Raw genomic sequence first — 20560 nt, forward strand, 5'->3', positions numbered from 1 at the left:
CGGGTGACTTAAAAAAAAAAAAAAGCGCGTACGCTAATGGCAGCCCCCATAGGGAGCCGCCATTCACGTTCCTTATTTGGTCGCTGTAGTCTACGTAAATCTTTACGTAGACTACGGCGACCAAATAAGGAACGGGAATGGCGGCTCCCTATGGGGGCCGCCATTATCCGTACGCGCTTTTTTTTTTTTTTTAAAGTCACCCGTGATAGGCTACGTGACGATTGACGTAGCCTATCACGGCTGACTTTGCAAATCTAGCCGTGATAGGCTACGTTAATCGTCACGTAGCCTATCACGGGGGCGTTTTTGTTTTTTTTTTCTTTTCTTGGAATGGCGGCGGCGGCAGCCAGTCGAAAGACCGGCTGCCGCTCCCGCCCCGCACGAACACCCGCCGAACCGCCGGCCGGACCCGCCGCCGGGAGGGACATTCGCCAAAGGTAAGTCCCGTCCCGGGGGGGGGGTGCGGGGGGGTGCGGAGAATTTCTCCCCGAAACTTGTTCGGGGGGCCGAACACATTGGCGCTCGGCCCCCCGAAGTTTCGGGGAGAAATTCTCCGCCATCCCTACTTCAGATACCCTGGCCCCAAGTGTACCATGAATGCATGGTTAAAAATGAAATAAACAGAATAATGAAATGGGCTTGGGGTTTTTTTTGCTCACTATTAAACTTAATATGTGATCATTGTTTGCTTTTTAGCTTACTTTAAATAATATCCTCTCTCAGTTGAACCTGGCAAAAGAAAATTGCTCTAAGCAGCTAATTGCCCTAAAAAGCCCTAAACAGTTTAGGACCAGGGTATTTATTTTATATTTATTACATTTATATCCCTCTTGTTTCCTCTTGCAAGGAACCCAAGGCGGCTGACATGGTCCTGCTCTCCATTTTATCCTCACAACAGCTCTGTGAGGCAGGTTAGACTGAGAGTCAGTGACTCGCCCAAAGTCACTCAGTGAGGTTCATGGCCAAGCAGCGACTAGAGCTGTGGCCTCCCGAGTCATAGTCCAACGCTAACCACTACACCACATTGGCTGTCTTGAGAGATCTCCTTCTCTCATATAGGGTGCTGCAGTCTCTACCTTCTGAGTGGGAGGACTTGGTGACCTACTGAGGTTGATTTGGCTGTGGTGCGGATAAGGGCCTTCTCAGTTGTGGCACCCACTATGTGGAATGATCTCCCCACTGAGATCAGTTGGGCTCCCTAGTGTGGAGTTCTTCCACTGACAACTGAAGACACACTTGTTTGCCCAGACGTTTCCCTGACAGCGAGCGTTGTCAGCTACCCCCCGCTATTTCGATGAGATTTTACTGTTTTTATCATTGTTTTATTGTTTAATGATTGGGTTTATTGTATTTTATCATGATTTTATTTTGTAATTTGGGATTTAAAAAAAATAAAATAAAAGGGGTATCAATATTTTCTTTAATTAATTAAAATAGACCATGCAGGATACAGGGGATGGGATGTGCAGAGCAAAATGAACAAAGAAAGCATTTTGCAGTTAATGGTGTTGACACCATTGCCTGCTGAATCTGTGGTTCTACAATGTTGTTGACTGGCTATGGTGCATGAATGGATCGCTTTTCCTGGCTGTGAAGAGAGTTTGCAGGTCAATGATGCTATGTCTGCGTAGATATGATTTATTAGAAAGGGTATATTAGTTGCCTATGCGAGACGCAATCAGTTTATTTTCTTGTAATGGCTTGCCTGTTAACAAGAATGAAAGTTGACATATCATGGTGTGTTTGCTGTGACTCTAATCATGTTAGACATCTTTATGCATATTGCTGATTTAAAGTCGTCATCTTGGTGCGCTGAAGAAGATTTCCTGAATTCTGTGGCTATGACGCTTAAATAATCTGTTATTTAAAGAGTAGATCCAGGTGGGCAGTTCTTTGTGCCTTTCACTGCAAGTGTGTGTGGAGAAGGGAGTGTAAGGGTTGCAGCATGCCCTGTTTACTCTGGTCTGTTCCTCTTTCCTACAAAACTCTTAAGGGGAAATACCATCTTTAACACTTTCATCCCCTATTACAGTAAACTCTCTAGAACCAAAATAGCTTAAAAATGAGTAAGTGGGTCCTGAACTTGCAACCTTGCTGATTAATCAACTAAAACTTTAGTTGACCTGCTGCTTTAAGTTTGCAGCCTTGTTTATTACACATCCTGTGCAAAAAAAAATGTCTGCACCTTATAATAAAGTATTATAGGATTTTACTGTGCATGCTGCTGTTCTTCTCCGTCCAGGTGTTATCATTCAGCAACAGAACATTTTTCAGTGCATGAGTTATACAGCAGAACATCCATTTGACCTCACATGACTCCCATGGAAAATGCTAGTTTTAAACTTTATTAAAACTGCCACGATAGATAAACTGCAGACCCGTGACCTGCATCTGAAGCAATTTCCGGGCAGTTGTGATGTCATATTTCTGCTGAATGAAAGTATAATTTGTTCTAAGGTAACTTCAGCATATGATTCTCAAGCAACTACTTATGTATTGATTTATCATAATTTATTACTGTTATTATTAATTATTATTTTATTATTATTACCACCACCAGTGAGTATGACACTTTACACCAAGGACCTAGATCTGGCCCTCAGTAGTTCCCCAGAATCATGCTCTTTTCCCCCAACCACCAGTCATTTAATTTATTGTATTTATATATTGCTTTCCATTTTAAAAATCCCGAAGCCATTTACAACAAAATACAAAACAATGCATCATTAGAAAAGCGCAACAATATGTCAACAAATTAATGTTTGGGAAAAGGCAGGGTAATCAAAACTGTTGTTGTTCAGTCGTTCAGTCGTGTCCGACTCTTCGTGACCCCATGGACCATAGCACGTCAGGCCTTCCTGTCCTGCACTCTCTCCTGGAGTGTGCTCAAGTCCATATTCATTGCATCAGTGATGCTATCTAGCCATCTCATCCTCTGCCGTCCCCTTCTCCTTTTGCCTTCAGTCTTTCCCAGAATCAGGGTCTTTTCCAGAGAGTTTTCTCTTCGCATTAGGTAGCCATAATATTTGAGCTTCAGCTCCAGTATCTGTCCTTCCAATGAGCAGTCAGGGTTGATTTCCTTTAGGATGGACTGATTTGACCTCCTTGCAGTCCAAGGCACTCGTAAGAGTCTTCTCCAGCACCACAGTTCGAAAGCATCGATTCTTCGGCGCTCAGCCTTCCTTATAGTCCAGCTCTCACAGCTATACGTTGCTACTGGGAAAACCATAGCCTTGATTAGACAGACCTTTGTCGGCAAGGTGATGTCTCTGCTTCCTACTATGCTGTCTAGGTTTGCCATAGCTTTCCTCCCAAGGAGCAAGCGTCTTTTAATTTCATGGCTACAGTCACTGTCTGTGGTGATCTTGGAGCCCAAGAAAATAAAATCTGTCACTGCTCCCATTTCTTCCCCTTCCATATGCCAGGAAGTGATGGGGCCAGATGCCATGATCTTAGTTTTTTTAATGTTGAGTTTCAGGCCAGCTTTTGCACTTTCCTCTTTCACCCTCAACAAGAGGCTCTTTAGATCCTCTTCGCTTTCTGCCATTAGGGTGGTATCGTCTGCGTATCGGAGGTTGTTGATAATTCTCCCGGCAATCTTAATTCCGACCTCTGATTCATCCAACCCGGCGTTTCTCATGATGTACTCTGCATATAAGTTAAATAAGCAGGGTGACAATATGCAGCCTTGTCGTACTCCTTTCCCAATTTTGAACCACTCGGTTGTTCCATGTCTGGTTCTTTCTGTTGCTTCTTGACCCTCGTATAGGTTCCTCAGGAGACAGGTAAGGTGGTCTGGTACCCCCATCTCTTTCAGAATTTGCCAGTTTGTTGTGATCCACACAATCAAAGGCTTTAGGGTAGTCAATGAAGCAGAAATAGATGTTTTTCTGGAATTCTCTTGCTTTCTCCATGATGCAGCGAATGTTGGCAATTTGATCTCTAGTTCCTCTGCCTCTTCGAAACCCAGCTTGTACTTCCGGTAGTTCTCGGTTCGCATACTGCTGAAGCCTAGCTTGTAGAATTTTGAGCATCACCTTGCTGGCATATGAAATGAGCGCAATTGTACAGTAGTTTGAACACTCTTTGGCATTGCCCTTCTTTGGAATTGGAATGTAAACTGACCTTTTCCAGTCTTGTGGCCACTGTTGAGTGTTCCAAATGCGTTGGCATATTGAGTGCAGCACTTTAACAGCATCCTCTTTTAGGATTTTAAATAGCTCAGCTGGAAGACTGTCATCTCCACTAGCTTTGTTGTTAGTAATGCTTTCTAAGGCCCACTTGCCTTCACTCTCTAGGATGTCCGGCTCAAGTTCATTGACTGCACTATCATGGCTACCAGGGACATTCAGATCTTTCCTGTATAGTTCTTCTGTGTATTCTTTCCACCTCTTCTTAATCTCATCTGCTTCTGTTAGGTCCCTGCCTTCTTTGTCCTTTATCATGCCCGTCTTTGCACAAAACGTTCCCTTGATATCTCTGATTTTCTTGAAGAGATCTTGTCTTGTTTTTACTGAGTGTATAGAGCTTCTCCATCTTTGGCTGCAAAGGACATAATCAATCTGATTTTGATATTGACCATCTGGTGATGTCCATGTGTAGAGTCGTCTCTTGTGCTGTTGGAAAAGAGTGTTTGCTCTGATGAACGTGTTCTCTTGGCAAAACTCTGTTAGCCTTTGTCCTGATTTATTTTGTACACCAAGGCCATTCTTGCCTGTTATCGCGGTGATTTCTTGACTTCCTACTTTAGCATTCCAATCCCATATGATGAAGAGGACATCTTTTTTGGGTGTTAGTTCTAGAAGGTGTTGTAGGTCTTCATAGAACCAATCAACCTCAGCTTCTTCGGCCTCAGTGGTTGGGGCATAGACTTGAATTACTGTGATGTTGTATGGTTTGCCTTGGATTCATACTAAGATCATTCTATCGTTTTTAAGATTGTACCCCAGTACTGCTTTTCCCACCCTTTTATTGACTATGAGTTCTACTCCCATTTCTTCTAAGGGATTCTTGCCCACAGTAGTAGATATGAAGGTCACCTGAATGAAATTCACCCATGCGTGTCCATTTTAGTTCGCTGATTCCCAAGATGTCGATGTTCAATCTTGCCATCTCATGTTTGACCACCTCCAGCTTACCTTGATTCATTGATCTGACATTCCAGGTTCCTAAACAATATTGTTCTTTACCGCATCGGACTTTCTTTTCACCACCAGACACATCCACAGCTGAGTGTCCTTTCGGCTTTGGCCCAGCCACATCACTCTTTCTGGAGCTACTTGGAAATTCCCTCTGCTCTTCCCCAGTAGTATATTGGACACCTTCTGACCTGAGGGGCTCACCTTCCGGCGTCATCTCTTTCAGCCTTGTGATACGTTCAATGGGGTTTTCTTGGCAAGATAATCATCGAAAGAACATGATTGTCAGTACCTGACATATTACAGAGGGGAGGTCATTCCAGAGGGCGGGTGCCATCACAGAAGGCCCATTGCATGGTTTCCTGGCTTTTATGCAGGTTTGTCCCCAATCTGAATGGTTGAAATGCCTCTGGTAAGGCTTAGTTACTGGCAGTCAGCACTTTAAACTACAATATGTTGGTGTTTTTGCATTTCTGGCCCCACTCCTTTCTGCCTTCAGCTCCACCCACCGACCCACTAGAATGCAGCTCCTGAGAGCTTCTCGGAAATTGAATTCGGTCTTGGGCAGAAAGAGGTTCCGAGCCTCTGCTTGACAGTAACAGACATCTTTGCCCCAATGAGGTTGCAACCTAAAATCTGACACAGAAAAGAGAAGAAGTTGGAGGCAATGGTACAGGAAGAATAAGGAAGAAGGGTCACTTGGTACCACTTCCATGCAGGCAAGATCAGCCTGGGCCCAACTAGTTATTAATGCCTGTTTTACACTCATCACTTCTGGCACTGTCAAACCGATCTCCCTCCTCCACTTTTCCCCTCTGCTTCCTTTCCCTCATGTGTCTCGTCTTTCTAGTTTGTAAGCCTGAGGACAGGGCCTGTGACTCATTTTCATTTTATGTACAATGTCTGCCATAAGCATTGGATAGAATTTTTGATTGATATGAGGTGCTTGGAGAGACAGCTTTTTGTCTGAAAAGCAGGATAAAAATGTGTTCAGTTATATGTAAGTGCCGCCCCAACGCTCTTGCTTAAAAAAAAGAAAGGGTGGGGCAGTCTCACGAAGCTGAATTCTGTGCTTTCCCTGCTCTCATATAGAACTGTGACATACTTGTGCCACAGTGTGCTCTAAGTGTTTCTCAGCTTGTGAGGAGGGCTAGGGAAATGCAGGCTGTGTTTGGGGCATACCTAATTTGCTTTCTGCCTCAAGCATATTTATTTATTTATTTATTTATTTATTTCTATACCGCCCAATAGCCGAAGCTCTCTGGACGGTTCACAAAAATTAAAACCAAACAACACACAATAAAACAATTTAAAATATATAGAACATTAAAACCACAATATAACAATACAACCACAATAAAACCTAGCAGCAGTACAAGAGTTTAAAATACAGATTTAAAACAGCAAAGATAAAAATTTAGAAAGCTAAAATGCTAAAATGCCTGGGAAAATAAAAAGGTCTTCACCTGGCGCCGAAAGGAGTGCAATGTAGGCGCCAAGCGAACCTCACTAGGGAGCTCATTCCAGAGCCGGGGTGCCACAACAGAAAAAGCCCTCCTCCTAGTAGCCACCCGCCTCACTTCCTTTGGCAGGGGCTCACGGAGAAGGGCCGCTGATGATGATCTTAAGGTCTGGGCAGGCACATATGGGAGGAGGCGATCCTTCAGGTAACCTGGCCCCAAGCCGTTAAGGGCGTTAAATGTTAACACCAGCACTTTGAATCGGGCCCGGAAATGGACTGGCAGCCAGTGCAGCTGGAAAGTACTGGCGTAATATGAGCTCGCAGGCCAGTCCCTGTTAACAATCTTGCTGCCCTATTTTGGACCAGCTGAAGTTTCCGGACCGTTTTCAAAGGCAGCCCCACGTATAACGCATTGCAGTAATCCAGACGAGAAGTTATCAGAGCATGGATAACTGTAGCTAGGCTATCTCTGTCCAGATAAGGGCGTAGTTGGTATAGCAGCCTAAGCTGATAAAAAGTGCTCCGTGCCACTGAGTTCACCTGTGCCTCAAGTGACAGTTCTGGATCCAAGAGCACCCCCAAACTACGAACCTGATCCTTTAGGGGGGGTGCAACCCCCTCCAGAACAGGTTGAATATCACCTAGCCGGGCAGACGAACCACCCACTAACAGTACCTCCGTCTTGTCTGGATTGAGTTTCAGTTTATTGGCCCTCATCCAGTCCATTACCGTGCCCAGGCACTGGTTCAGAACAGCCACTACCTCACCTGGTTTTGATGAGAAAGAGAGGTAGAGCTGGGTGTCATCCGCATATTGATGGCACCTCAGCCCACACCTCCGGATAACCTCCCCCAGCGGTTTCATGTTGATGTTAAACAGCATGGGGGATAAAATAGAGCCTTGTGGAACCCCATGGCACAATTGCCATGGCACAGAGCAATAATCCCCCAGCACCACCTTCTGGAATCGGCCATCCAAGTAGGAGCGGAACCACTGTAGTGCAGTGCCTCCAACTCCCAACCCAGACAACCTATCCAGAAGGATACTATGGTCGATGGTATCGAAAGCCGCTGAGAGGTCCAGGAGAATCAACAGGGTCGCACTCCCCCTGTCCCTAGATTAAGAATTTGGGTTTTAATCCGCTTCTCCTGGCCAGTACAACAGTACGCCTGTAAATCCACCACCCTCTGTCCCTTCTGCAGGACTTCATGATTTTGGGAGGAGAAGTGTTTCAGTGAGGCTGCAGTTTGGTTGTTTGTTTTGCATGATTAAAAAAAACCCTTCCCTGTGGTTTTGGCTGCCAGGTACCTTACAGCATGCTGCAGGGGGCTGGTGTTTCTTTGCTCCCTCCTTTGCTTGTTTATGTCTGTTGAAGTAGCCTGGGCAGTTGATTTCATGCCTTAGTGAAATGCACTGTGCAGAATATGGGGGTATACTTTCATCTAGGGATGGACGAAAGGGACTTACCTTGTCCCGCAGCTTGCTTCGCGGTGGGGGGGGGGCACTTCGGTTCTCCCCCTGAAGTTCAGGCGAGGGGGGGAGGCGCCCCGCCTCGCCCGGCCGAAATTCAGGCCGGGGGGGGGAGGCACCCCATCCCTCGCCGGCGAAATTCAGGCCGGGGAGGAGCGCCCCGTCTCCCCGGCCACGGAAAAAAAAGTAAACAAAAAACACACACCCGTGATAGGCTACGTAACGATTTGCGTAGCCTATCACGGCTAGATTTCCAAAGTCAGCCGTGATAGGCTACGTAAATCATCACGCAGCCTATCACGGGTGACTTTGGGGGGGGGAAGCGCGTACGCAAATGGCGACGCCCCATGGGCGCCTCCATTTGTGTTCCTTATTTTGGCACGTCTAGTCTACGTAAAGATTTACGTAGACTACGGCGAAAATAAGGGCAACGCAAATAGCGTTCCCTTATTTTCGCCGTAGTCTACGTAAATCTTTACGTAGACTACCCCTGTCCAAATAAGGAACGCAAATGGCGGCGCCCATGGGGCGCTGCCATTTGCGTACACGCTTTTTTTTTTTTTCCCCAAAGTCACCCGTGATAGGCTACATGACGATTTACGTAGCCTATCACGGCTGACTTTGGAAATCTAGCCGTGATAGGCTACACAAATCGTCACGTAGCCTATTACGGATATGTTTGTTTGTTTTTTTACTGTACTTTTTTGTTTTGTAATGGCGACGGTGGCAGCCGGTCGGGAGACCGGCCCCCGCCCTCGCTGAAACGCTGCCGAACCGCCACTGGGACCCGCCGCCGGGAGGGACATTCGCCGAAGGTAAGTCCCATCCTGGGGGGGGGGTGGAGAATTTCCCCAACACTTTCGGGGGGCCGAATGCGTCGGCACTCGGCCTCCCGAAGATTTGTGGAGAAATTCTCCGCCATCCCTGCTTTCATCTCCATAGATCTCAGCTGTTTGATAACCGCCCTCCCCCAACCAGAGGATAAGGGGTTGATATATCTGCAGGATGGGCAAATTGAGAATAATAAATGCACAGTATTTAGAATATGGCATTATTGTTTCTGTTTTATCATTTAAGATTATATTAAATACCTTTAGTTTAATGACCATGATGGGACACTACAGTAACAGTAGAGAGGTTAGCAGGTGCTTAGAATTCCCCAAGGCAGAATGTTTTTCAGGGACTCACTTTAATAAGGTTTGCAAACCTTGGGGGATCCGGTTTGCTGCTGCTTATTTAGAATGACAGCATTCACCGACAGCAAATATAAGACACATTTTAATCTGAGAACCCTTTACCGTTTAGCATTTTGCAAGCAAAATGGAATCCGCTGTTGACAGCAGTTTAAGGGAGACAATTGCGATGTCTGACATTGTAACTATAGAAAGACAGACTATATGGGTCAGTTTTTATTGGAAGAATATGCTTAAAGACAACCCTTAAATTGCACCATGTAAGCCCTTCAGTCTTGGCTCTTGTCTTTTGGTCTGTCTGAGAGGAGCTGGTATAATGGAGAATTGACTTGGCTACTGCTCAGAGATGAAACAGGTGTTGGGATGGGGGAGAAAAGTATACACAAAGGTAAAGGTTTGCAGGCAAGGAGCCAAGAGCAGTTTCAGTAGGGAAGAAACCAGGACTGAGACAAGAATGATTGGAGCACCTTTAAAACAGGTCTTATCATTTGGGTGTGAATTGTTAAAGCAAAAAATATATTGATGGAAAATCATTTGGGGGCACTTGAACTTCCCAGGAAAGAGAGTTGCTCTGGTAAAACTGGTGTATGGAACAGCGCTGACAATGAAGCCATTTCTATGCAAAACTTTACTTTTTACATATAGGCTTTATTGGGCAATCTATAAAAATTTTCTTGTAAGACATAAATGGTTAAACTCAACGTTTGGCTGTAACGCTAAGTTATAGTTTGTTATAATCATTGTTGAACAAGCCAGGATCCAATGCACAGTAAATAAAAGAAACTGTGGTGTGCTTCACCTAACGTTGGTGTCCCCCTCCCCCCACCATCTCTTCTGAGAATACCCAGGAGCTATCATTTGTGTGGTGCTTGAAGGCTGGCAGAGCCTCACTGTGCCACCAATTCTCTTAACTTTGGCCAGCTGCAGAAACAGGACAAGAAATATGAATGCTCTCCTCCTCAGCTGCTCTCCGTTAGCCTTGCTGCCATTATTTCTTAGCCCTTTCCTCCCAACTCTCTTGAACAAAAGAATCTCTCCTTGCAAGATGTCTGCCTACAGCCCCATTCTACAGCCTCCCCCCCCCCCACACACACACACTTAGCATTCACTATCTTCCAGCCTCTAGTCAAGCATACCTGGGGAGATTTTTGTCACTTGTTGGATCACCCAGCAAACCCAGATGGCTCTTGCCCTATTTCTGCTTCAAGGGAGAATCTGCCTGCAAATTAGCACCAAAGCCCCAAGCTGTAAGCCCTATACAATGAATTATTTCCAAAGGCATGTTTGTGTGTGCAAACACCAGCCTCTCTAGCCCACTTGAACACAACTGAAGTCGGGGCCTAACTTCCTGACAAAAGATCCTTGATTCCATATCTCTCAGACCCTTCCTCGCCAACTGTACCCACTGATCCAGTAGTCATAAGTTTTGATTCCTTAAGGAACAGGTGAAAGCCAGAACCTTTGCTGGGCTATAACTGCGTCTTGGAGGGACTTCCTAGCAACAGTTAGGCATGAGCAGAGTGGTTATGGTGGTTGCTTTTAGCATAGTTGTATAGTAATGGTTTCAGGTGCTTGGGCCATATGTAATGAAGGGGTGATTGGCCTAAAGTGCTTCCAGTGGTCCATGCCGGCTGCTTCACACTGAGGGCTCACCCAACAAGGTGGCTGATCTGGCTGCTCACCTGGTGCAGGTGCCTCATCCTCCACATCACCCAGCTTGAGGAGATGTCCACACTTCTTTCACAGATGTTGCGGAAGATGCAGCACATCATTTCCATGTCCAGCCAAGCGTATAGGGGCCTCCAGCTCAACTTTAGCCTTCTGAAAGCTTTCCCCACAGGTACCTTGGCCCTTCCTTGGTGGTAGTTGAAGTTCTTATCTATGGCCTTCCTTAGGGCATGGAACCACAAGCAAAGCAAAGCCTGGTTTGTGAGGATGACTGGCATTGGAGGCATTGAGAAGGCAGTATCCACTGTCTGTCAGCCAGGAGTGAAGATCAGAAGATAGCTGTGTTGTCGCTTCTCCTGGACACCAGTGTACATGTGCATGCACCCTTCCCCTGTTGTCCATGCTGTAGAAACATTTTCAGCTGTAGTTCTCTGGCCTGCAGGATTTGGAATCCAAAATATGGATATGAGAGGAATCAAGGAGCTCCCCTACCTCCCACCCAGGCAAACTCCAGTTCTCAAAGCCCTGGATCACTTTCCTCCTGTCCCCACTTTAATCACATCCTGTAAATATATTTGTTTTGTTTATTTTAGAAGATTTATATATCTGAGAGTATTTACATATCACTTCCCATTTAAAAAATCCCAAAGTGGCTTACAACAAACAGTGATACAATATATCATTATAAAAGCACAACAACATTTTGTTAGATTAGTTCAATAATGTGGACCACCTCTCTGAAGATTTCTCAGGCTGTGGATTTTCTTACACTGAAGGTGATGCTAAGAGGCAAGTTCATCTAGATTTGGACGACATGGCGAGCTGCAGTTAAAGCTCCTTTTTGCAGCTGTGCATTCTCATAATGTGGAGGATGGTTTAGCATGATGTCTGAACCAGCCCATGGTGTCTGATTCTGATTTGTCACCTGAATCGCATATCCCGTTTTGTCTATGCAGACATTGTCTATGCAGACATTAACCTTTCTTAACCATGGTTTTGTGTGATGTCCGAATTGAGCCATAGACATCCCCCAATTAAATATTCACATATTAGTATTGGGGAAAATGGTCAATACTTAAGGATTTCCATGACAATCATTTTGTCTGAATGGATGTCATAGAAATCCTTAAGCAGCCATGGGCAGAAATATAACCTAACCTAAATTCCTCGGCCACTCTTATTCTCTGTTCAATCTTACATTTTATGGACCACATTTTCTGAATTGGCTGTAGTCTTTTGCTCCCTTCTTTAGACCCAAAGGCTATGAAAAAAATTTCCAGCTAAAAAGAATGGCTCCTGTTCTGTGAAATACAGTGTATGGTGCTTAAATAATGTATAAATCAGGTTGGACAGGAGCTGCCTGTCAGTTTTATTAACTTTGACCTTTTCTCCCATTATAAAGATGGTTTGGTAAATATTTAATGGCCCCTTATAGATCTTGACAGCTGGATCCCTGTTCCTGGAAGCAGAAGTAGGAGGGTAGAAGGAGTGAGTGTCTGTATTATAAACGATTACCAAAAGTAGTTTAATCAGAAGGAGTTGTCCTTCAAGGAGAAAAGGTGTGTTCTGTTTTTTAATAACAATAATAATGCTAATACTAATAATAGATCTGTATAGCGTTAGATATGCCCTCCAAAATAGAAACCCTACCGAGGCGATTCAACATGGGATTTGTTTTTTAAATGGCACAATTCAAAATTCATCTCTGATTAGTGCAGATGTCTGTGTCCTTTCCATTGTGCAGATGGTCTAAATTGGGTGAAGTGGCCCCAGTGCCACCACTTGCGATATAACAAGCTTTCCTCTTCCAGAGTGGTGTCAGCAGGGTCTAAATGGCTGAGCTTGCACTGGTCTTAATAGGATGCCGTGAAGAAAAAGGAAGGGAAAAAGTGCCTTGCGTTGAAGAGAGTCTTCTGCCAAGTTAGCGGTGCCTTTTAATTCCATAAAAGGTGACACATACTGCTCTCATTGCAAATTCTAGTAGCGAAGATCGAAAGCAGGAGTGCTTGACATTTTGAAACATTGTCTTTCAAACTTGTACTGTCCCTTGCATTCATTGATTTCCCATTTAAGGAATCTGTGGAAGAAAAACAAATTCGAGCAAAATTCATTGGCCTAAGATGAGTGTGTTAGAGTGAAATGATACCCCACCCATCTCTAGCAGAGAGTAGCTCTGCTTTTATTAAGAATGCTATACATCTTTGAATCACCATCTAGATCACACGGTAAATTGGCCAAGTAAATCAGAAAGCTGTTAAGAAGCAGTATGGGATGCTCTAACCGCTGACAATTCAGTCTCTTCACTGGACGGTTTCATTAATTTGTACAGCATTTTCCGTGAAAATCATTTGTTTGTGTCTCTCATTTTCTGTCTACAGCTTCCTATAAGGCTGCTTTGTTTTCTGAATGCTATTTATCGGAGATCCTTGGACCTTATTCCTCAGAGCTCCTTTTATGATCATGAGCAGTGCATTAATTTTTCCTCACTTTGAAAGATAGGTATCCTTTGCACAGCAACAGTGGTGGTACATGATTACGTATTTTGTTAAGAACTGATGAGAAAAGGTAGCCAAATATAAATATAGACACTAGCGAATGGATCTGGCTTCACATGGGTAGGAATAGCCCTGCCATTGAAGCTTACACAAGTGTCAACATTGGATGCACAGTGTCCATCTGGTCTGAGTGAAGCCATGCCTGTTGGCACCATTAGGCATGGCTCCTGCCATGGTGCACCCCTACTGCTGCCAGAGGGGAGGGCTCTGTCCCTTCTATTCCCCTGAGTGGGGCTGCCCCACAGCAGGGAGGAGGGAGCAGGCATTTAGCTCTGTTCCTTGGCCTACTAATCTCAGCTGGCTTCAAACTGTACGGACTGGAAAGCTATGTGCTGGTTAGGGAAGACTGCTCCTAGTTGCCGAAGATGTTATTGCAGGCTTTAACCACATAGACACATTTTAATTAATGCATTAAAAAAAAACCAAAATAACTTATGAGGTCCGCACTCCTAGGGACCCCTTTGTATGCTTGCCAAGTTTCAGGTGTCTGGGTTTCATTTTTTCACCACGGCATGGACGGATGAACAGACAAACTTGAGGTCTGAATAGATGAAAAGTCAGGGTAAAGGTATTTAAAGACATGTTCCATCCACTTCTTCTTTGTGGTCTCTGCACCACACACATGGGCTCTGCACCTGCATGGAGCCTCGATCAAGAACCTTCTATAACTGAGGAACTTTTGGCAGGAATCCTCCCACGCCATCGTACTGTGCATGTCCCTAGCAGATTCCCACCAGCTAAATTCAGTAAGCCACATAACTAGTTTCCAATGTGCAAGGGGGTCAGAGTAGTTTTTTTATTCCCCCCCCCCCCCGCCATGGCTATATAGTATGCTATTTTCAAAGAAAAGCCATTTGTGGCGTGTGTCTTCTGTTCAAAATCCCACTTGTACCCGAATCCATCTGTGTGCCTAAAGCAGCTCTTTAAAGCCTGGCCTATTTAAAGTGATTAAAGCTGAATCTATTCTTGCTTATATGAGCGATGGGCCACTTCTGTAGATGGAATTGAAGTGGGGATTTGTGAATCAGCAAAACTCGAGCTCACTGAAGTTCTCCGAATTCCATCTCAAGGCTCGCTCCGACTCAAGTCCATATCAGATTGCAAGCTTTGTTGTTGTTGTTGTTTTCTTTTTGCATGAAAATACAGGCATATTTTTTTCTAAATGTATGCATCAGTTGTGCACTTCTTTGAAATATACACATTCTTCTCCCATTGTTTAAACTGTGTACATGCACATTTTTCAGAAGTACACATTTTTTCATGCACATTTTTCAAATGTATGCAGACTGTTGAATGCAGTTTTTTGGTCTGCGAATCAGAAATGTGTGGACTTTGACCACAGATTACGTTTGAGTCCGTATTTGGTCTAGAAGGTGTGAACTCAGTAAATTCTGATCAAAAATGAACTGAAACGAATTTTTCGTACATCCCTAGATTGTAGCCAAAACTGCCTCTCCCTTCAAGAATGGCAAAAGCGGCCAATTTTTGTAAGTGGCTGGTGGACCATCTCTTTTTTGACCATGTTATGATACCATCATATATTTCAGCACACCAAGTTATTCTGTCGTGGTGTCTTATGGTAGGGAAGCTCTTGATTTCAGTTTGCTCTGTTCTCCTCCCTCTCTCATGCTATAAAGGTAGTTCCTTGGCAGAGGTGCAAACCGAAGGTCAAAGGCCAAAAGTCTCTTTTCCTGTAGTCCGTAACCTCTAGAACTGCCTTAGAGGGAGAGACTAAGGACTACTCCTACCCTCTCCTGCTTGCTGATAGGGAGCTGCCACCCATCAACTGCAAAAGCTCTTGGAACTGCAAAAATTTCCACCAAAGGAACCAGACTGACTTGGCCCATCTTAAAACCTCTAAACATGCTTGGACTTTAGTTTTAATCCACTGATTTTGCTGAAATGTTTGTGGAGCCTCCGTTGAGAAGTCTATAGAATTTATTCTCTGGTTGTTGATTGGTAGTTTAATTTATTGGTATCTTGCCTTGCTTTGCCTTCTGGCCTTATGTTAACAAGAGTTGGGGAATGTATGAATGAATTATCATCATGTAGAATCCTAACAGCTGTCTCTACAGATGAGCAGTTAAAAAGATTTGGCCAGAATGATTGTGAGACTAAATGAAGGGAAAAACTTTCCAGAAAAAATGGATGCTCTTTAGTTGGATTTTTGGGAAGCATTTGTGTTGGAGCACCACCCACAATCCTTGTAGTTCTCATGCTGGTTTCTCAGATGTGTAACCATGAGGTAACGTTCCCATGTCTTCAGATATGTTGTACTTCTCTCCTCCTTTCATCTTCGCGCAACACATAATTCACTTACAGAATTTGATCTTAGCTCAGTTGGTTGAGCACATGCTTTTCATGCAAAAGGTTGTAGGTTCAACGCCTGGGCTGGAAACTAGTCCTGTTTGAGAATCTAGAAAGCCACTGCCAGCCAGTGTAGAACTGAGGGAGATGGAACCAGTGGTCTGACTTGGTATAAGGCAGCTTCCTATGAATTCCCTTCCACAGGATGTCATGGTGGCCACCAGCCCGAGATGGCTTTAAAAAAAGAATTTGTCAACAACTATTATGACAGCTTAATGGAAACTCCATTTTCAGAGACAGCAGACCTCTAAATACCAGATGCTGGGGAGAATCAGGTTCCCAGACTCATGTGTTCAAAATACAGTGGTAAACTAGGTGGACTCGTAGTGTGATCTAGCAGGCTACTCTTATTTTATGGGTTGCTTTGTGTCCCTTTGTTGGCTTCCTGCTTCCTTATTTTATTGGGATACATTGGATCACCAGAATTATTTTGCCCCAACTATGCTGCCATATTGACATAAGGTCACATGAAAGACTTTTTCTCAGATAGCTTCCACTATTAACATCTCTGTGTTGTGTTCCTGTAAGCGGCATTTGCCCCTTCCCCTTGAATAACCTTATCTGGAAAATGTAAGCATATTACTAAAAAAAATCCATTATTTTAATGGAATAACTATTACAATGTTGTGATTGTAAATGTGTAACCTGCAAATTATCATAACTGATTTTATTTTTGTGTTGCACAAAATCTTCTGAAACTTGACAAATCAATTGATTTTCTTTGGACTGGTCAAATACCCATAATTTCCTTATATGATTGACTGAGGCAGGTGGGAATGTGCAGTGATCTGCAGAAAGTGGACTTATAATTGGCATGGTTTTCTCAAAATTGGGATTAGGAGATCTTTAAGATGTCCTGTTCCACTAAGCAGTTTGAAAAGAACAGCAGTTGGATCAGTTATTTTGTCAATTGGCTTGTGAAATACTTACTGAAAGGAAGTTGGCCATATCCATATTATTATGGCAGCAGTAGGTGCAGTACATTTCCCCTGATTAGTTTGTTCCCTTAGCTTATTGAAAACACTTTTGCTCCCTCTAATAGCCAAACCAGTGTCCCCCATGCCAACAGAATTGAAGCCAAACTGGGGCTGCTGAGAAATAAGAGGGAGATACCAGCATTCTCAGGGATCCTCAAAGTTTGCAGAAGTACTTTTTAAAAAAAAAAAACCACAAAGAGGACCACCCCCCTCCAGTACAGCCTACTGAGGACTGAGCATACTCAGTGCTTTCAGCCACAACATCTTGAGTATTAATTGTAAAACTAAAACAGAAAATTGAGTGGGGAGACTGAGTTGGCTTTCTTGAGTCCCTGATAGCTTATGGTAGCCCAGAGGAAGGCACAGTTGGCTGCCTAGAACCCTAAACAGGAGCATTCCTCTTAAGGCATAAGGATATATTGACATTCCTAGATCATAATGAGTGGTTGTTGGGGTAGTGAGGATGTATGGCTTAGGCTAAGATAAATTTTGGGTTCTAGGATCTAGCGGTTCTGTCAGCTGTTGATGTTCTCTGTATGTTGCCAATGCCAGTTTTGTGTTTCTTGTCTAAGAATAAAAGAAGAGTTGACCTTGACAGATCGCTTGTAAAACCCCAAATTCTCTTCCGATAAATAACCCTATGAAGATAATTTGGTAGGTACTAGTGAAATGCTAAATTGCCACCTCCTAAATCGATAGCTGATGTCACAGGCCTGATCGCATTTGTTGTGAAAGTGCTGTAGCCTCCAGACTGTGTAGGAATGTTTGCCAAAAAAACAATAAAATACCATGTGGCTAATGATCAGCTGTTTTCCTCCAACGGCCCTACTTTACAGGAGAAGCGTTTAGTATAGCACAAGCTGTGCTTTTGTTAAAGGAAATATTTTGGTTCTGGGCTCATATCACATTTGTGTTGTGCGTAAAGGTCAAATGTTGCAATGTGATAAAAAGAGAAGGGTTTTTGTTATTAGTTTTTGCCTTTTTAACTGATTTCATATCTTCTCTCCTCCTCCCCTTTTCCTAGTTGCAATACCATGCAGGGCTGGCATCTGGCCTTTTGAATCAGCAGTCTTTGAAACGATCTGCCAACCAGATGGGAGTATCTGCCAAGCGAAGGCCAAAAGCCCAGCCTACCACCTTGGTGCTACCACCTCAGTAAGTAGCAAATATTGGTGTGGGGGAGAGAGAGAGAGAGATTGTGGGAAGGGGGGTGGGAGAGAGAGAAATTATGCTTTAATATAGGGGAAATAAAGCACTGCAATACAATACTATTCTTGGACGTTTCATATTTGTTTTCTTGCTGTTCTATCTGAAACATCTTGTTAACAGTAGATGAGCAGGAAAATTAAACTGTTTTGTGAGGCTTTTCTTGAGTGCAATATGTGTCTTCCTGTTGCTGTTTGGTTCCTTTGTCACAGGTTGCTCATGTGTGTGCATGTCTGCATACACATCTCCCTCATGGTAAGTTTCTGGGAAGCCTTATGGCATGGGGAGGGGGAGGTTTTATGATTTTAATGGTTGTGAACCACCCAGGGAGCTTTGGCTATTGGGAGGTATAGAAATGTAATTAATAAATTAATCAGTAAGAGTGGCTTGCAGGATCAGGGCAATATCCAACCTCTCGGACTCACCCAATTAGCTCTTTGGATCATAGCCTCTGGTTTTACCTTGTGGGGTGACCCACATTGAAGCTAATATGGTGTGGTAAACTTTTTGTGTTGTTCTGTTCACTTGGAGATCAAAAACAAAAGAACGGATACTGAACTTATAGCTGTATTCATCTAAACATTTTAAAAGTGCCCTTTCTACATCACACCTGTTTACCGTATGTTAACGTTATATTAGAGTGAAGACTCTCGTTACAGGTAACAGGCAATTATGAGGACATTCGGTAACTGTAACGGCACCAGAATTCAGCAATTTAGGTAGTCTGGTTCTGATGCTAAAAAATAGAAAACCACAGGTCCACACAACAAAGCTTATAAATTAATAAATGTCTTAAAATATTTAGTGACATATATAGGTAAATTATCATAATAGGAAATGAAGCATAAGACATTAGTGTGGTACTCCGAACACCCTTCCCTCTGAAGCACTGCTAGATTCGCTGAAGTATGACGCCTAGGGTGCTGAGTAACTACTTCTGGTGTAATCAGCACCTTCCTTGTTGCCTGTGTACATAGCTCTGGGTCAGCAGAGCACCCAAACAAATTCTGAGTCTTTGGGAGAAAGACTAGCAGAAAGGAAAGGTCGCCATTGCCTTTCTGTTGCCACTCGAAGCACCTGCAGTGTATCGGTATAGTGGACGTTACTGAGACATGCAAACTCTTGCTAGGGTTGAGGAAAGAATGTGTCGGGGGCCCAATGCAGACTTGGTTCCTGAACTCTAACCTAACGTTAGGAGGTTAAAGAAAATGTCACAGGCTTCTGAGCATCCTCCCCACACCCTAGGCACTCTCCTATCTGAATTTCCCCACTTCTCATAGCTTGTTTGACCATGGTTCTCATTCATGGGGAATACTTGCAGTTCTCATCAGGAATGGGATTCAACAGGTTACCATATCTGTTGGTGCAGGGTAGACTCATGCTGAGCCAGTAAGTGTAGCGCTCGTGCAGCCCTGGACATCTAAGGGCATTGCAGACCTCTTCTTGCTCAGTCTCGGGTGGCTGAATGCCACCTGTCCCTCACGCTTTAACCATGGTGCATCTACATCAGAAATAAGCAGATTTCTTTAAATTCTTCAAATTCAAATTCTTTAGAGCCGCCCTGTGTTTAATGGCTAGAAGTGGTAGAAATTTAAGAAAAAATCAAAGGTGCTGAAAACTATTGACACACTAATAAATTGCTGCAGCTCAAAGAACTGTGCATGATATGCTGACAGCCACTCGTCTACAACTTTGAAACTGCCAGGCTTGCCCATTTCTGTATTTGCAACTGACATCCATTTATCATTGCTAATGAACTTATGAAATGGGAAATTTTCATTGGAAAAATAAAGCACTGGGAAAATCTTCTGTGGAAAAATTTCTGCCCCATATCACTAGATATAAAGGGAGGGAGCCACTGAACATGGAATAGGTTGTGTGATTGTGATGGGGGAGAGTTCAGGAAGCAACATGTGTTTGTATTCTCACTGCCATTTAGCTGCAAACACTTGGAGGGTGAGGGATTACCATTACTGGGGATTTTACAGCAGTCCTGGCTGAGAAGCAGGGTGGGAGGCTCACATAACTTTGTTAGTGGTCTCTCTCTGTCTCTCCAGTTTGCTCATTATTCTCTATCAGGCTGACAAGAAAAATGGAACAATCGCTAAAATTAAATAATTGCTTAAAAATGGGGATGAGCTTCTCATCCCTTTGGACTGTCATTTTGTGAGAAAATAGATTTTTCGATTGGACAGAATTCTCCAGTCGACGACTTGATTTACTGAGGAGGCCTAAATACATTTTTGGGAAAGGGAGGGAGAGTGGAAACTTCTTTTTTAAATCATACAGCTTTTCACCTTGCTGCTTAAGTTTCAGCGTCATCCCGTGTTGCCACTTCTATTAGCATTTTGTGAACCACTTAATGGCATGGTTGTACGATTTAGTAAGCTTAGCGAGCAGATGCCCCAACAGCCACACCTTTCCAAGTCATAAAACATGACATTTGGTTGGCATATTGACTAGATAGTTGGCCCAAATCTTTCCCAGTGGGGTGCCAGGTTTGGAATGGCCCTTAATGTTTACA

The 20560-nt window shown here is 43.8% G+C and overlaps 1 protein-coding gene across 1 annotated transcript in view; it reads left to right on the forward strand.

Moving 5' to 3' along the window:
- The window catches only part of MED27 (mediator complex subunit 27), a 186045-nt gene that overhangs the window by 59967 nt on the left and 105518 nt on the right, over nucleotides 1-20560 (forward strand). Inside the window, exon 3 of the mRNA XM_084820729.1 lies at nucleotides 17855-17985. Within this exon, the coding sequence (XP_084676855.1) occupies nucleotides 17855-17985 (131 nt within the window). The remainder of the gene's footprint in view (nucleotides 1-17854; nucleotides 17986-20560) is intronic.

This window comes from Heloderma suspectum, chromosome 14, assembly GCF_057233095.1.
Source record: "Heloderma suspectum isolate Gila_16-S chromosome 14, 16-S_ref, whole genome shotgun sequence".
Taxonomy (NCBI): domain Eukaryota; kingdom Metazoa; phylum Chordata; class Lepidosauria; order Squamata; family Helodermatidae; genus Heloderma; species Heloderma suspectum.